The 14,580-nt window shown below is 40.8% G+C and overlaps 1 protein-coding gene across 8 annotated transcripts in view; it reads right to left on the bottom strand.

Moving 5' to 3' along the window:
- Positions 1-14,580, bottom strand: part of LOC144687844 (acyl-CoA dehydrogenase family member 10-like) — a 54,220-nt gene that overhangs the window by 18,880 nt on the left and 20,760 nt on the right. For all 8 annotated transcript variants that reach the window (XR_013578226.1, XM_078554372.1, XM_078554374.1 and 5 more), the window contains 6 exons: positions 14,312-14,462; positions 13,788-13,933; positions 9,751-9,924; positions 3,314-3,720; positions 2,098-2,238; positions 1,835-1,972 (listed from right to left, as the gene is read on the bottom strand). Coding sequence is in view for 7 of the 8 variants with exons in the window: in XM_078554372.1 (XP_078410498.1) it covers positions 1,835-1,972; positions 2,098-2,238; positions 3,314-3,720; positions 9,751-9,924; positions 13,788-13,933; positions 14,312-14,462 (1,157 nt within the window). In the remaining variant the exon portion in view is untranslated. The remainder of the gene's footprint in view (positions 1-1,834; positions 1,973-2,097; positions 2,239-3,313; positions 3,721-9,750; positions 9,925-13,787; positions 13,934-14,311; positions 14,463-14,580) is intronic.

Here is a 14,580-nt window from a genome sequence, read left to right on the forward strand (position 1 = left end):
CGACTCTGGCGTGCACCCGCCCAATGAAATATCGCAATGGTGCACGGTGATGTCGGGACACACGCCTGACGTCATCGCGCATCATTTTACGTTTTGGTGTGTCGGGCGTGCGCCCGTGTACCATATGTAAAATTCTGCCCATGGTGTACTTGGATTTCTAAAAGGCATTCGATAAGGTGCCATATCAAAGGTTACTTTACAAAATAAAAGCTCATGGTCTAGGGGTAACATATTAGCATGGTTAGAGGATTGGTTAGCTAACTGAAAGCAGAGAATATGGATAAGTGGATCATTTTCAGGTTGGCAAGCTGTTATTAACGGAGTGCCACAGAGGTCAGTGCTGGAGCTTCAACTATTCACAATCAACATCAATGACTTAGATGAAGGGACTGCATTTATGGTAGTTAAATTTGCTGATGACATAAAGATAGATAAAAAAGTAAGTTATCAAGAGGACAGAAAGGGTGGGATTTTCTGGCCCTGTCCACCGCTGAGATTGTCCGGTCCCGCCAAAAGTTAATGGACTTTTGGCTGGGCCGCTGCATCCCCTGCAGTGGGTACTGCTCTCATGAGGCTGGAAATTCCCAGCAAAGAGTCTACAAAGGGATTTAGATAGATTAAGTGAGTGTGTAAAAAATTGGCATTCGGAGTATAATGTGGGAAAATGTAAACTCATCCTCTTTGGCAGGAATAATAGAAAAGCAGTAGGAACATAGGACTTAGGGGCAGGAGTAGCCCATTTGGCTCTTCAGGTCTGCTCTGTCATTTGATGAGATCATGGCTGATCTGGTTGCGGTGTCAACTCCACTTTTCTAACTGGGGAGAGATTGCAGATGTCTACGGTACAAAGGGATCTGGGTGTCCTGGTGCAAAAAGTTATGATCCAGGTGTAGCAAGTAAATAGGAAGGTAAATGAAATGTTGGCATTTATCACGAGCAGAATCAAATATAAAAATAGGGAAGTGTTGCTACAGCTGTACAGGGAGTACTGCGTACAGTTTTGGTCTCCTTATTTAAGAAAGGATATAATTATATTAAAAACAGTTCAGAGAAGGTTCACTAGACTGATTCCTGGGATGAAGGGGTTAGCTTATAATAAAAGGTTAAATAACTTGGGCCTATACCACTGGAGTTTGGAAGAATGAGCGGTGATCTTATTGAAAGATATAACATCCTAAGGGGAGTTGACAGGGTAGATGCTGTGAGGTTGTTTCTCCCATGCGGGGGAATTTAGAACTAGGGAACATAGTTTAAAAATGAGGGGTCTCCCATTTAAGACTGAGATGAGGAGAATTTTTTTTCTCAGAGGGTCGTTAGTCTGTGGAATTAGTCTGTTTAATTAATTACAACACAAATTATAAATATTTGAATTGATCCATTTTTGATAGTAGGATTTGGATATTAATTCTACCAACAGTTGCTACTCAAGCCTATTACTCTGCAAACAGAGGTGGCCAAAGGAAGCAATCTATTTGTAGGTTTCCTGTACTGTGTGAACCTCCTGTTTAATCTCATTGTTGCAGTATTAAGGTGCAGATACATATTAATCTTGGGTCCAAATTACATTTAATTAATTCATATCATGATGGCCCAGACATTGAAGCTATGTCCCAACATTGCTACAGCTGAGCTTGCATTTTGAACTCTGATGTACGAGGGGCACCAAGAGGATTCGGTTAATGTCAATTTATCTGTCAATGTATGTCTGTCTTACTGAAATGAGTATCCTCCAAAGTAAAAAATAATTCTGACCTTTTTAGGACTTCACTGACAATGTTTTAAATGGGGGAGCAGCAGTTGAGGGGAGCAACAAAGATCAGAGTATCTGTTATACCTGGGGCTCAGTCATGGCAAAACATGACCTGATTTTCCCATCCAATAATGGCAGAAGCCATTGCTCCTTCTGTGCTTCAGTCCCATATTTCACCAGGATCTCCATGTTTCCTGTATCTGGTGCAGAACAGTTGAAAGCCTGTAAAACATGGAACTTGGAATGACAAAAAAAATCCAGTAACCTCATATAAATAAATTTAAACAGGCCACGTCAAAAAAGCAAGTAGATTCTTTGTAACGAAGACTCATTAATAATTATAGTACCTCAGGTGCATGCAGAGATCTTCCCATAACCTCACATAGGTGAGCAAACTCCAGATTTGTCAGTCCGGCTCCATACTTAACCTCAGGATCAGTTTTCAATGGTAAAAACAGGTTCCAGAGACCATTCGCTTTAGCTTCACGCTGAAAATGCAACATGTAATCCTTTCACTTAGTCACTATCTGCAGCAAACATGTTCAAGTAATTCCTGTCTAAACTTAGTCAACTCCTACCACACCTGATGAAGACCGGTCGTCAGAACAAAAGTCTCACATCTGCCATCAAACCAGAGGTGGAATGACTAGCTGGAGATCTGCTGGGAGCGCTTAACGCAGTCAGCTTCTAGTTATTTTGAATCCTGAGTTTGAGAGTGTGTAGATTTTAATATAAAAGTACCCATCATAAGGATGAAAATTTTAAATGGTAAACAATGGTGAACATTCTTCCTGAACCTCTTCACCTTATTACATCTCCAACCACCTTCAAAAATCTCTCAAATCTCATACTTCAATGAAGCTCCATACTACCTTTCTTAATTCTTCTGTTTCAACATTTATACTCGTGCCATCTCAGTTAATGGTCTCTTCCCTTTTGTGAAGAACCTTGCTGTTACAAAAGAGCTTTTTGTTATAATCTTTTTATTTTCCTGACTCTTTTCGGGTTTCCACACAGCAATGAGCCAATCTACCAATATCCATGCCGAGTGAACGACTCCATCCCAAACCGGCACTGTGTGCTGCTTTGTAATAGCTGTATACACGTTAAAGATCAGCCCACATTCCAATCTACAAAATGTTCTGTGAGATTACCTAGTGAAAGATTGCATTGCTGAACTGAATGGTGCACCTCTCAGCTGTGTGCCCAAATGGAATGAGAAATTAAAACAGGTATATATTATTCCTCAAGAATTTATTTTTCAAAATTGCTTCAAGTTGGAAAAGGTGTTTTAAAACCAAAATGCTCCCTCTCGTATTCTCCTTTAACTCAGCCTGTAACCCAAAACATCATTCTTTTAGACTTCTTTCTCTTCCATCCATACTTTGCATCAAGGACTGAAAATTGCCCTTAAGCCATCCTTCTTAAAATTTGTTCCTGAGGTCTTAACTAGACTACATTATTTCAGAATGTAAAGGTTTTGGTGTGGTAAAAGGGTCTGATTTGTTGGGATGATAAAAATGCAGATATACCTGACATATCCTTCACAACAGTTAAACATACCTTCAGTTCTTCCATTCTAGGATTTGGAATCCATCGATTTTCAGCCCTTTGGTGTTCCATAAGTTCCTGCTCTTGGGGATAGATATATTTATCCATAAACACAGTCAGTTTGTGGTACAACTCTTGGACCTGGGCAGGCAGCCCCTCAGGTGAGATAATTAAATGCCCTTTAGGGACTGACACCATATGTCTGGAAAGGTCATCAAGTGAAGAGGCAGATAAAAAGTTTGCTGCTGATGAGCTCTGTCTGTTCCACGTGGAGTACATTCTCAATGGAGGGCTTGGATTTCTAGTAGGAATTGATTTGAATTTTCGGAATCCTTCCCTTACAGCAAACACCCAGGCCAACTCAGCTATTTTCTCAGCAAGTTTCCCAGCGATTTCAGCTTTAGCTGAACTTGCCTGGCCTACACAGAATATTAAAAAAAGAAAAATGATACCATGGAAATGTGTACACCTAGTGACATGGGTCATTTGTGACCAATGTTCCAATTTGGGTTCCACAGAGTGGATCACAGATGTCCTTATTGGACAAGCTTTTAATAGAATAAAAATATAAAGGCTAGTGGAATATTGATGTCCTGCCACTAGTTGTAACCATAATAGTTATTAAGTATGGTATTCCATTACATTGAGAAATTATGCTGAAAACATTCAAGAACAGATCATGTCTTCATTTTGCTTCTTCATTGAAGACTTACAACCACTAACTCAGTGTTAGTTTGACTCAATGTTAGTCCTCTCACCTGAATCAGAGGTTCCAGGTTCAAGCTCCATTTCATGACTTGAATACAGAATCTAAGCTGATGATTCAGTACCGCAATGAGCTGTAATTTCTGCACTTTTGGCACCATCTTTCAGCTGAGATATAAAACCAAAGTCCTGTTTGGGGACCTTACTGTGTGCAAAATGATCACTGTATTTGTCACAAAACAACAACGTATACACTTTAAAGGTAATTTACTGATTACGAAGCACTTTAGGATGTTCTGAGATGCGAAAGGACCATTTGTTTTCCTCTTCTTTCTTTCATATGAGGGCTGGAACAGAAACAGTTGTCTGATCTTGTCCTTACTTGACATATCTTTATTTACTCATATCTAGAGAGTTATACATTCCATTTCTTTCTGGCACAAAGGCACAACAGGAAAAGCAGCCCAACCATGGCTAACAAAAGAAATTAAGAGTATTAGATCCAAAGAGGAGCCATATAAAGTTGCTAAAAAAAGTAGCAAGCCTGAGGATTGGGAGCAGTTTAGAATTCAGCAAAGAAGGACCAAGAAATTGATTAAGAGGGGAAAAAATAGAGTATGAGTAAACTTGCAAGGAACATAAAAGTGGCCTGTAAAAGCTTCTATATGTAAAAAGAAAAAGATTAGTGAAGTCAAATGTAGGTCCCTTACAGTCAGAAATGGGAGAATTTATAATAAAGAACAAGGAAATGGCAGAGCAATTAAACAACTACTTTAGTTATGTCTTCACTGAGGAAGACACAAATAATTTCCCACAAATGTTAGGGAACCAAGGGTCTAGTGAGAAGGAGGAATTGAAGGAAATTAGCATTCCAAAAAAAACAGTGCTGAAGAAATTAATGGGACTGAAAGCCGATAAATCCCCAGGGCCTGATAATCTACATCCCAAGGTAGTAAAGGAGGTGGCCATGGAAATAGTGGATGCGTTGGTTGTCATCTTCCAAAATTCCAGTAGATTCTGGAATAGTCCCAGCAGATTGGAGGGTGGCAAATGTAACCCCACTATTTAAAACAGAAGGGAGGGAGAAAACAGGGAATTACAGACTTGTTAGCAAAACATCAGTAGTGGGGAAAATGCTAGAGACTATTATAAAGGATGTGATAATAGGACACTTAGAAAATATCAACTGGATTAGACAAAGTTAACATGGATTTATGAAAGGGAAATCATGTTTGACAAATCTACTGGAGTTCTTTGAGGACGTAACTAGCAGAAAAGATAAGGGAGAACCAGTGGATGGAGTGTATTTGGATTTTCTGAAAGCTTTTGATAAAGTCCCACATAGGAGGTTAGTGTGTAAAATTAAAGCACATGGGATTGGGAGGGGGGCGGGGGTAATATATTGGCATGGATTGAGAATTGGCTAACAGACAGGAAACAGAGAGTAGGAATAAATGGGTCTTTTTCAGAGTGGCAGGTGGTGACTAGTGGAGTACTGCAGGGATCAGAGATTTGGCCCCAGTTATTAACAATATATATCAATGATTTGGATGAGGGAAACAAATGTAATATTTCCAAGTTTGCTGATGACATGAAACTTGGTAGGAATGTGAGTGGTGAAGAGGATGTTAAGAGGCTTCAAAGCGATTTGGGCAAATACATGGTAGATGCAGTATAACATGGATAAGTGTGAAATTATCCACTTTGGTAGGAAAAACAGAATGTCAGAGTATTATTTAAATGGTGATAGATTGGGAAATGTTGATGTACAAAGGGACCTGGGTGTCCTTGCACACCAATCACTGAAAGCATATATGCATGTGCAGCAAACAGCTAAGAAGGCAAATGGTATGTTGGCCTTCATTGCAAGAGGACTTGAGTACAGAAGCAAGGATGTCTTACTGCAGCTATACAGGGCCTTGGTGAGACCACATCTGGTACTGTGTGCAGTTTTGGTCTTCTTGCCTAAAAAAGGATAAACCTGCTGTAGAGGGAGTGCAGCAAAGGTTCACCATATTGATTCCAGGAATGTCAGGATTGTCATATGAGGAGAGTTTGGGCCGACTAGGCCTTTATTCACTGGAGTTTAGAAGAATGAGAGGGGGTCTCATTGAAATGTATAAAATTCTGACAGGGCTGGACAGACTGGATGCAGGGAGGCTGTGAGGTCTAGAACAAGGGGTCAGTCTCAGGATATGGGGTAGGCCATTTAGGACTGAAATGAGGAGAGACGTCTTCACTCAGGGGTGGTGAAGCTCTGGAATTCTCTACTACCACAGAAGACTGTGGAGACCAAGTCACTGAATATATTTAAGAAGGAAGTAGATATATTTCTAGACTCTAATGGCATCATAGGCAATGAGGTGAAAGTGGGAATATGGCATTGAGATAATGGATAAGCCGTGATCATACTAATGGAGCAGCAGGCTTGAAGGGCTGAATGACCTACTACTGCTCCTATTTTCTATGTTTCTAGACAGGGCAACAAGTCACAGCCAGGAAATTTAGGCTCATTAGTTTGGCTTCAGTTGTAGGAAGGTTAAGAGTAGGGGTCACTAGGGATGGTCTTGACAGAGAAGGGGTTATTACAGACATGCAGTATGGCTCGTGGAAAAGAAGTCTTACAAATCTAGTTGAATTCTTTTAGAAGCTTACTAGATTGATAGACGAAGGTAGCCCTGTGGACACAGTATATTTGGATTTCAACAATTTTTAGATTTGGAGCCTCACAATAGATCACAATAGAGTTCTGTGAAATTGGAGAGCAGATCCAGGTTGCATTGGGAATTGGCTGCTTTCTCATGGATAGATGGTTGTTATTGATTGTAGAGGTTTTGCATGGAGACTGGTTACAAGTGGAATCTTGTAGGGATTAATGCAGGGGCTGTTAACATTTCACAATCTATATCAGAGATATGGGTGTAGGCATTGGGGATGCTGTCCTTATGTCTACAAGTGCCACAAAGATCTGTGCTGGTGCCAGATAGCTTGAGAAAAAAAACAATTAAAATCCAATCTAGGATGGAGGAAAGGGCCAGAATCTGCCAGACAACATTTAACGTAGATTTACGTAGTGCAGTACATGTGGATTTGGCTAATGCTAAGCTTATGCATATCACACTGAGCTCTGAGATAAAGTCTGTTGAGGGGGACTAAAACATAGGTGTTATAGTCTCTCGCATCCCACAACCAGTATTGAGAGGCTATTGTGAAAGCAAACAGAGTATTAGGATGTAGAACTAGGACAATCAAATATAAAACAAAGAGTGAAAGCAGCTCTGAAGCTGCTTGAAACGTTAACTCTGTTTCTCTCTCCACAGGTGACGCCAGACCTGCTGAGTTTTTCCAACATTTTCTGTTTTAATTATAAAACAAGGAGTACCCTAGTTTCCTTGTACAAGACCTTGGCTAAAAAACAAGACCTTGACTAAAAGGCCATCTAAAAAACTGTCCAATTGTGATCCCCTTACATTGGAGATATAGGTTCAGAGGAGGTTCCACTAGATTAAAACATAATTTTAAAACCCTTAGATATCACAACAGGTCCAAGGCAGTAGGTGTTTTTACTGCAGAAATGTGCAGTATTCTTTGAAATATTTAAAATGATGCTACAACTAGACTATGTATGCATGAACAGATTATTTGAGTTAGGTAAATTAGGGAGAATGAGGAAATAAGTACAAACAGAGAATGAAGTTAGACGCCAGGAAGATTTTCTTTACCCTGGAAATCAATGACCTTTGGAATAGGTTCCCAACTCTTATAGTGAATGCTGAGACAATGCAAACCTTAGGAGCTAGAAAGATCCTAGAAGAGGTTGACGTCACCTCGTACTAAAGGTAATAAGGAAGTTGTGTAATGTGTCTCATGGTCACTGATATCGCCTGGAGTTCAATTTGATTATTTTTGTTGGAGAGCAATTTCCTTCAATTCCCTTCTTTTCCTGGATTAGCCTAGGGTTAGTTTTTAATTATTTTTGAAGTTCTCTTGGGGAATAAATAGCTGTTGATGGCCGGGACTATTCAGGGTTATGTTGCCTAGTTACACGTGGCTGAATGGGACAATCTCGGTGGATCATCTGACCTTTTTCATATGTACGTGCACTTTCTAGCAGGTGTCATTAGATAGTGATCAGGAGTGTCTGAATCCTTGCTGTCTTTCCCACTGTTAGCCACCAAAGCTAAGTGTGGCACACAGCTGAGAGTAGCTAATTTGGAACTTTTGTGGCTATTGTGACTCAGTACCAATCTGTAGTTTGGTATAACGTGGTGCATTTATGTTTAAGCCACTGGTGACACCTCAGTCACTAGGGGTCTGGATCACACCTCCAAAACTATACAGGACAAGATTCAATAGTTCAGTTCTTCTGCATTTGGTTGCTAAAACGTTTGGTATCCAGCCACTAACAGAAATGGCGATGGCGTAGTGGTATTGTCACTGAGCTGGTAATCCAGGGTAATGCTCTGTGGACCCGGGTTTGAATCCCACTGTGACAGATGCTGATTCAATAAGAATCTGGAATTAAAAGTCTAATGATGACAATGGAACCATTGTCAATTGTTGTAAAAACCCATCTGGTGCACTAATGCCCTTTAGGGAAGGAAACCTGCCATCCTCACCTGACTCCAGATCCACAGCAATGTGGTTGACTCTTGGCATAGTCATACTCACGGAATTATACCTTGCAGATCATGTCCCAGACACCATCATCACCATCCCTGTGTATGTCCTGTCCTGAGTATGTCCCACCAGCAGGAAAGACCCAGCAGAGGTGGCGGCACAATGGTATACAGTTGGGAGGAAGTTGCCTTGTGAATCCTCAACATCGGCTCCGGCCCCCATGAAGTCTCATCAGGTCAAACATGTGCAAAGAAACCTCCTGCTGATTATCACATCCCACACCCCATTAACTGATGAATCAGTGCTCTTCCATGCTGAGCACTGAGGGTGGCAAGAGCGCAGAATGTACTCTGGGTGGGACTTCAATGTCCAGTGGCTCGGTGGCACCACCACAGACCGAGCTCCATTAAGAGAGGATCTAACCATCGCCCCATTCAATGGCATTACCATCACTGAATCTCCCACTACCAACATCCTCGGGGCTACCATTGACCAGAAGCTGAACTGGACTAGCCACAAGAGCAGGTCAGAGGCTGGGAATCCTGCGGCGAGTAACTCACCTCCTGACTCTCCAGAGCCTGTCCACCATCTACAAAACACAAGTCAGGAGTATGATGAAATACTCTTTACTTGCCTGGATGAGTGCAGCCCCAACAGCACTCAAGAAGCTTGACACCATCCAGGACAAAGGAGCCCACTTGATTGGCACCTCTTCCACAAACATGCACTCGCTGCACCACCAACGTACAGGGACAGCAGTGTGTATCATCTGCAATATGCACTGGAGAAACTTACCAAGGATCCTTAGGCAGCACCTTCCAAACCCCCAAGCACTACCATCGAGAAGGACAAGGGCAACAGATATATGGGTATACCACTGCCTGGAAGTTCCCCTCCAAGACACTCACCATCCTGACTTGGAAATATACCACTGTTCCTTTACTGTTGCTGGGTCAAAATTCTGGAACTCTCTCCCTAACAGCACTGTGGGTGTACCTACACCACAGGGACTGCAGCGGTTCAAGAAGGTAGCTCACCACCACGTTCTCAAGGGCAATTAGGGATGGTAATAAATGCTGGCCTAGCCAGCAATGCCCACAAAAAAAACAGTCTAAGACTCTCACCTTGAAGTGATCGCTTATAGACTCCCTGGAGTATGGCTGTGACTCGGAAAAAGGAGAAAGCCATGTAGAAATTCCAATTTTCAACAGGATTAATCCCCATGTTGTCACAGTAAAGGGTCAAGTATTCCAAATCAGTTGGGATTCCGAACTCCATCAAATTAAGATTATTCATCCCTATGGCAGAAAGGGAAGAAACATCATGTGGGTATACCCTAAATTAGGATTAAACAATAGAAAGATATCTGCTGATAGAGCTACAAAGAGATGACAGATTCATTTAAATCTCAGTTTAAGGGGGAAAAAAACAAATATTTTGAAAATATGTCAGGTGAGCCTTAGATATATTCATATTAAATTGGGGATCCAGACACAAACTCAAGCAACTAGTGCATTAGTCACTTTGTTCAGTCTGTTGGCTAACTTATACATCAGATGGAACCTGACAGCTTTGATATTTATATTATGGTAATTACAAAAAATGTCTAAAATGGACTAAAACTAAGATTTGCAGATGGATTAACCTGCTGAGGTGTAAATTGACATTGTAATGGACGATAAAATCATCAGATAGCTGCTGTGCAAGAAGCTGAACACTACTTATAAAGACTAAACCTCAAAACTCAACATTTAGCAAAAATCTCCACCCACTGCCAGTACCTGACGGATCCCACCTCAGCATTAATTCGAAGAATTTGTGCACGTGGCAAAAAATTTTCACTAAGGTTATATGTGTCAATAAACACATAAACCAGTAAAACTCCCAGTGTGCACAGCTGTCTCAGTATCAACAACACTTTATTATAGTGCATTTGTTGTTAAATTTTTTCATCACTCGTTTCTACTGATCGAGCGCCAACAATCAAATATTTTCTATCACTGATACGGATGTTTCTTTATGCACCAGTTTTTAAAATGTTATTTTACTAGATGTTATTCTGGCATATCACATTAGAGCAGCAGTATGCAACATTTGAATTGAAAGCTCGGGTTTGATCATCACCTCTTCAGCGTACTTCCATGGGGGTAGCTTGGCTCAAAAAAGCAACAAATGTTTTACTAAACAGTATGGTAAACCCTCAGTTTAATGATAAAAAAAATGTTTCCTTCTACTTTGTTTGCCTCTCCTCCTCTATTTACCGTACTAACTGTTGCTAGGTACAGTTGCATCAGGACTGGCAGGGGATATTTGTATTGTAGTAACCACTATGTGTGAGTGTCAGCAGGCTGCTTGAACACAGGACAGCTGAGATTAATCCACACCAACATGCTTTTCAATGGAAAATCTGAAATGGTTTCTAACCTGGGGCACAGGGGTAATTGTTAGCAGCCCTACCTTTCAGTTCCAGCTGGGACAGTAGACTGGTGTGAGGAACTGAAGATAGCAATGAAAGTAGCAGGGGAAGAGACACTAGGATATCCAAAATCTTTGAAGCAAGAATGGATCAGTGACCACACTTGGAACATTATAGCAGAAAGGAAGGTACTTCATCAAAAAAGACAGAAAGCCTTCCATGGAAGTAAAGACAAGAGATGTGAAGAGGAGTTCCCAAAAAGACAAGCGAGAATGTATCAACAAACAAGCACAAGAGGCAGAAGACACAGCTGCCTGCAATAACATGAGATCACTATTCCAAATCAGAAAGAATATTTCAGGCAGCAGGAAAGCAAGGATGGGACCAATTATTGGGAGAGATGGTACACTTATCTTTAAAGGTCAAGACAAGTTATCATGGTGGGCAGAACACTTACAGGAAGTAGTCGATAGACCTACTCTGACCAACCGAAATCAAGTCGCTTAGTATACAATTCAGCTTCCAATAAGTTTAGAGAAGTTCAATGAAAATGAAGTGAGAAAGGCAATTGCTGCACTCAAAAACAACAAATTGCCCAGTATAGATAACATTACTGCAGAAATGCTCAAGGCAGTTGGAGAAACAACTGTCCAGTGTCAATTTGGCAACCAGCTCTGGGACTCTGGCATTGTTCCACATGACTGGAAAGATGGATCAACTTTCTGCATCTCCCAAAATAAAAAGGCAATCTCACCAAATGTGATGATTGCAGAGGAGTCACTCTCCTTTCAAAACCATGTAAAGTCTACTGCCAAATGATCCTTAACTATATTCAAGACATAATGGATGATGAACTTTGAGAAGAACAGGCAGGTTTCAAACCAAGACACTTTTGTGCCGACCAGATTTTTACACTAAGGCGCATTGTTGAGAACTGCCAAGAGTACTAAGCCTCTCTGACCATCAGCTTTGTTGACTTCAGGGCCTTTGATAGCCTACACTGGCCTTCAATCTGGAAAATTCTCTTTTCATATGGCATCCCAACAAAGATGGTTTCAGTTACTGAGAAGTTCTATGGTAACTCCAAGTGCCGTGTCAGGGCAGGTGATGGTTACAGTGGTTGGTTCCATGTGTTGACTGGTGTCAAGCAAAGTTGCATCCTTTCTTCTCTCCTTTCTGTTATTGCCATTGGCTGCGTAATAAGGGAGTCAACCAAGGATAATCTTGGATTGAAATGATGGTCAGCTCACAGACCTGATCTTTGCTGATGACATCACTGCCCTGTCAGATAGCATAACAGTGTATCAACAGCTTATCAACTCAATCAGTAATCAGACTGAGAGAATGGGATTCATCATAAACACTAAGAAAACAAAAAATATGACGACAGAAGACCACCAACAACTAACAGATGTTTATAGCAATCAAAATAAAGTTGGCACCGTAGAGGACTTCATTTACCTGGACAGTTCCATTAAATATCCAGGGAGCCATAATCAAATGGCTTAAAGCAAGAATAGGTAAAGCATCATCAGCTTTCAACCAATTGAAAAAGATTTCCATGAAAGCAAAGCTTAGGTTCTACAATGCAAATGTACTCTCCACTCTCCGATATAGTTGTCAAACCTGGAGCCTGAAAACCTGTCAAGAAAGGAAATTGGATGCCTTTGATACCTGACGTTTTTGAAGGATTCTAAGCATGCACTGGAGGGATTTTATACCCAACAGAAGTAAGAAAATGGTCAGAACAGCCTCCAGCTTCATTCATCATTTGTAAAAGACAGCTCAGCTAGCTTGTAATCCGACTTCCGTTATTGTGGCCTCCCCATCAGGTCATGCATGAGCTCCCATTAGTCGTAGAAGAAGAGGGTGACCAAGATGAACTGGCACCACATTGTCAGCAGAGGTCTCCAGCTGGCCAATAAGCGCTGGAGTGACTTGAGAACACTGGCTGTGGAAAGAAGAGAATGGAGTGCTTTGTCTGTCTCATGTATCTTTAGATGCTGGAGCTACTAAGTCTAAGTCCACCCTTCTCCCAGGTGAGATATATAAACTCAGCACAGATCAGAATCAAATTAGAGATCTTCCTGATGGTTGTAACTCTGAATTACACTGGGCAATGCATCTAAACATTCAATTTTCAGGGGAAATAAAGTACTTACATTTTTAAAAATCATGAAACTGAAATGACAAAGGACTATAAAATATTTACACAAAACCCACATTGTGTCAGCTTGGCCCAAGGTTGCCTCAGAGGAAGAAGGTCATGCTTCAAATTTAATTTCAGAGATTTAAATATATAACCTAGACTGGCATTTCAGTGCTGTGCTTGTTTCTCTATATATTTGCTTTTAGGCGGCAGCTATTCAGGATCCTGCCTTTCACACCTTCTTTAGATACATATACAAAAGCAAAAATACTGCAGGTGCTAAAAATTTTAAATAGGCCTGAAACATTATCTCTATTTCTCTCTCCACAGCTGTCAGACATGCTGAGTATTTCCAGCATATTCTGTTTCTATTTCAGGTTTCCAGTGCCCATAGGATTTTGCTCTTGTTCAAAAATAGATTAATTGGTGATTTGGCTCATTGTTATTTGTGGAACCCTGCCGTGTGCAAATTGGCCGCTTTGTTATCCTATAAAACAAACAATTACGCTGTGGGAAAGGTGCAATATAAATACAAGTTCTTTCTTTAAAAGAAAGATCAAGGCTCCAGTGTAAGTAAGCAGCTTAACTCACATTACCTTTTAAGATGGGGAAATCTGGTGGGAGATGGTGTGCCAAACAATTACACGCCACGTCAGAGATGGGATCGCCCAGAGTGGACAGTTCCCAGTCCAAAACTGCCAGCACCTCAGGTTTGTCAGCGTGAAAAACCAGATTGTCCAGTCTAAATTGTTGAGTGGAGAGTACAGAATGGAAAGGAAATAGGGAAAAGGAAATTGGGATAGAAAATGAAAAGAGAGAGTGAGAAAGTGAGAGAGAGAAGAGTGAGAAAAGAGAAAAAGTGTGTTAAACTACAGTTTGATTTATAAAATTGATACTCACTACAGGTTAGATTCTTAAGTGTGTAGATTGGTATACTGAAGCTGTGGTGACAGGTTTATGGAGGTGCACCATTTTCCACAATTTAAATCAAGTCTTCACAACCCAATGACATTTAAACCCTAACCTTAAAAGTTATTCTCAATTGTTATCTCCAAAATCTGTGGCTAAACTCCTGTCTGTTAAAACAATTGTCAAGCACTTAAACAGTTACATTACATACCTAAAGTCTCCATGCACAAGTGTGGTTTTATCATGTGTCGGGAGGTTATTCGGAAGCCATTTTATGAGGTGTTCCATTGCTGGAATGTTATGAGTCTCACTTGCTCGGTACTGCTTAGTCCATGTGCGCACCTGACGCTTGATATAGTTGCCTAAGAATAAATATTATTAAGACAGATCAGTACAATATTGGGAGTGGGATGAGAAATAAGGTGGTCAAACCCTTGGAAGAAACAAGAGATTAAATCAACAATCTATGTCAACTTCTGC

This window comes from Cetorhinus maximus, chromosome 12 (genome assembly GCF_964194155.1).
Source record: "Cetorhinus maximus chromosome 12, sCetMax3.hap1.1, whole genome shotgun sequence".
NCBI classification, from domain to species: Eukaryota; Metazoa; Chordata; class Chondrichthyes; order Lamniformes; family Cetorhinidae; genus Cetorhinus; species Cetorhinus maximus.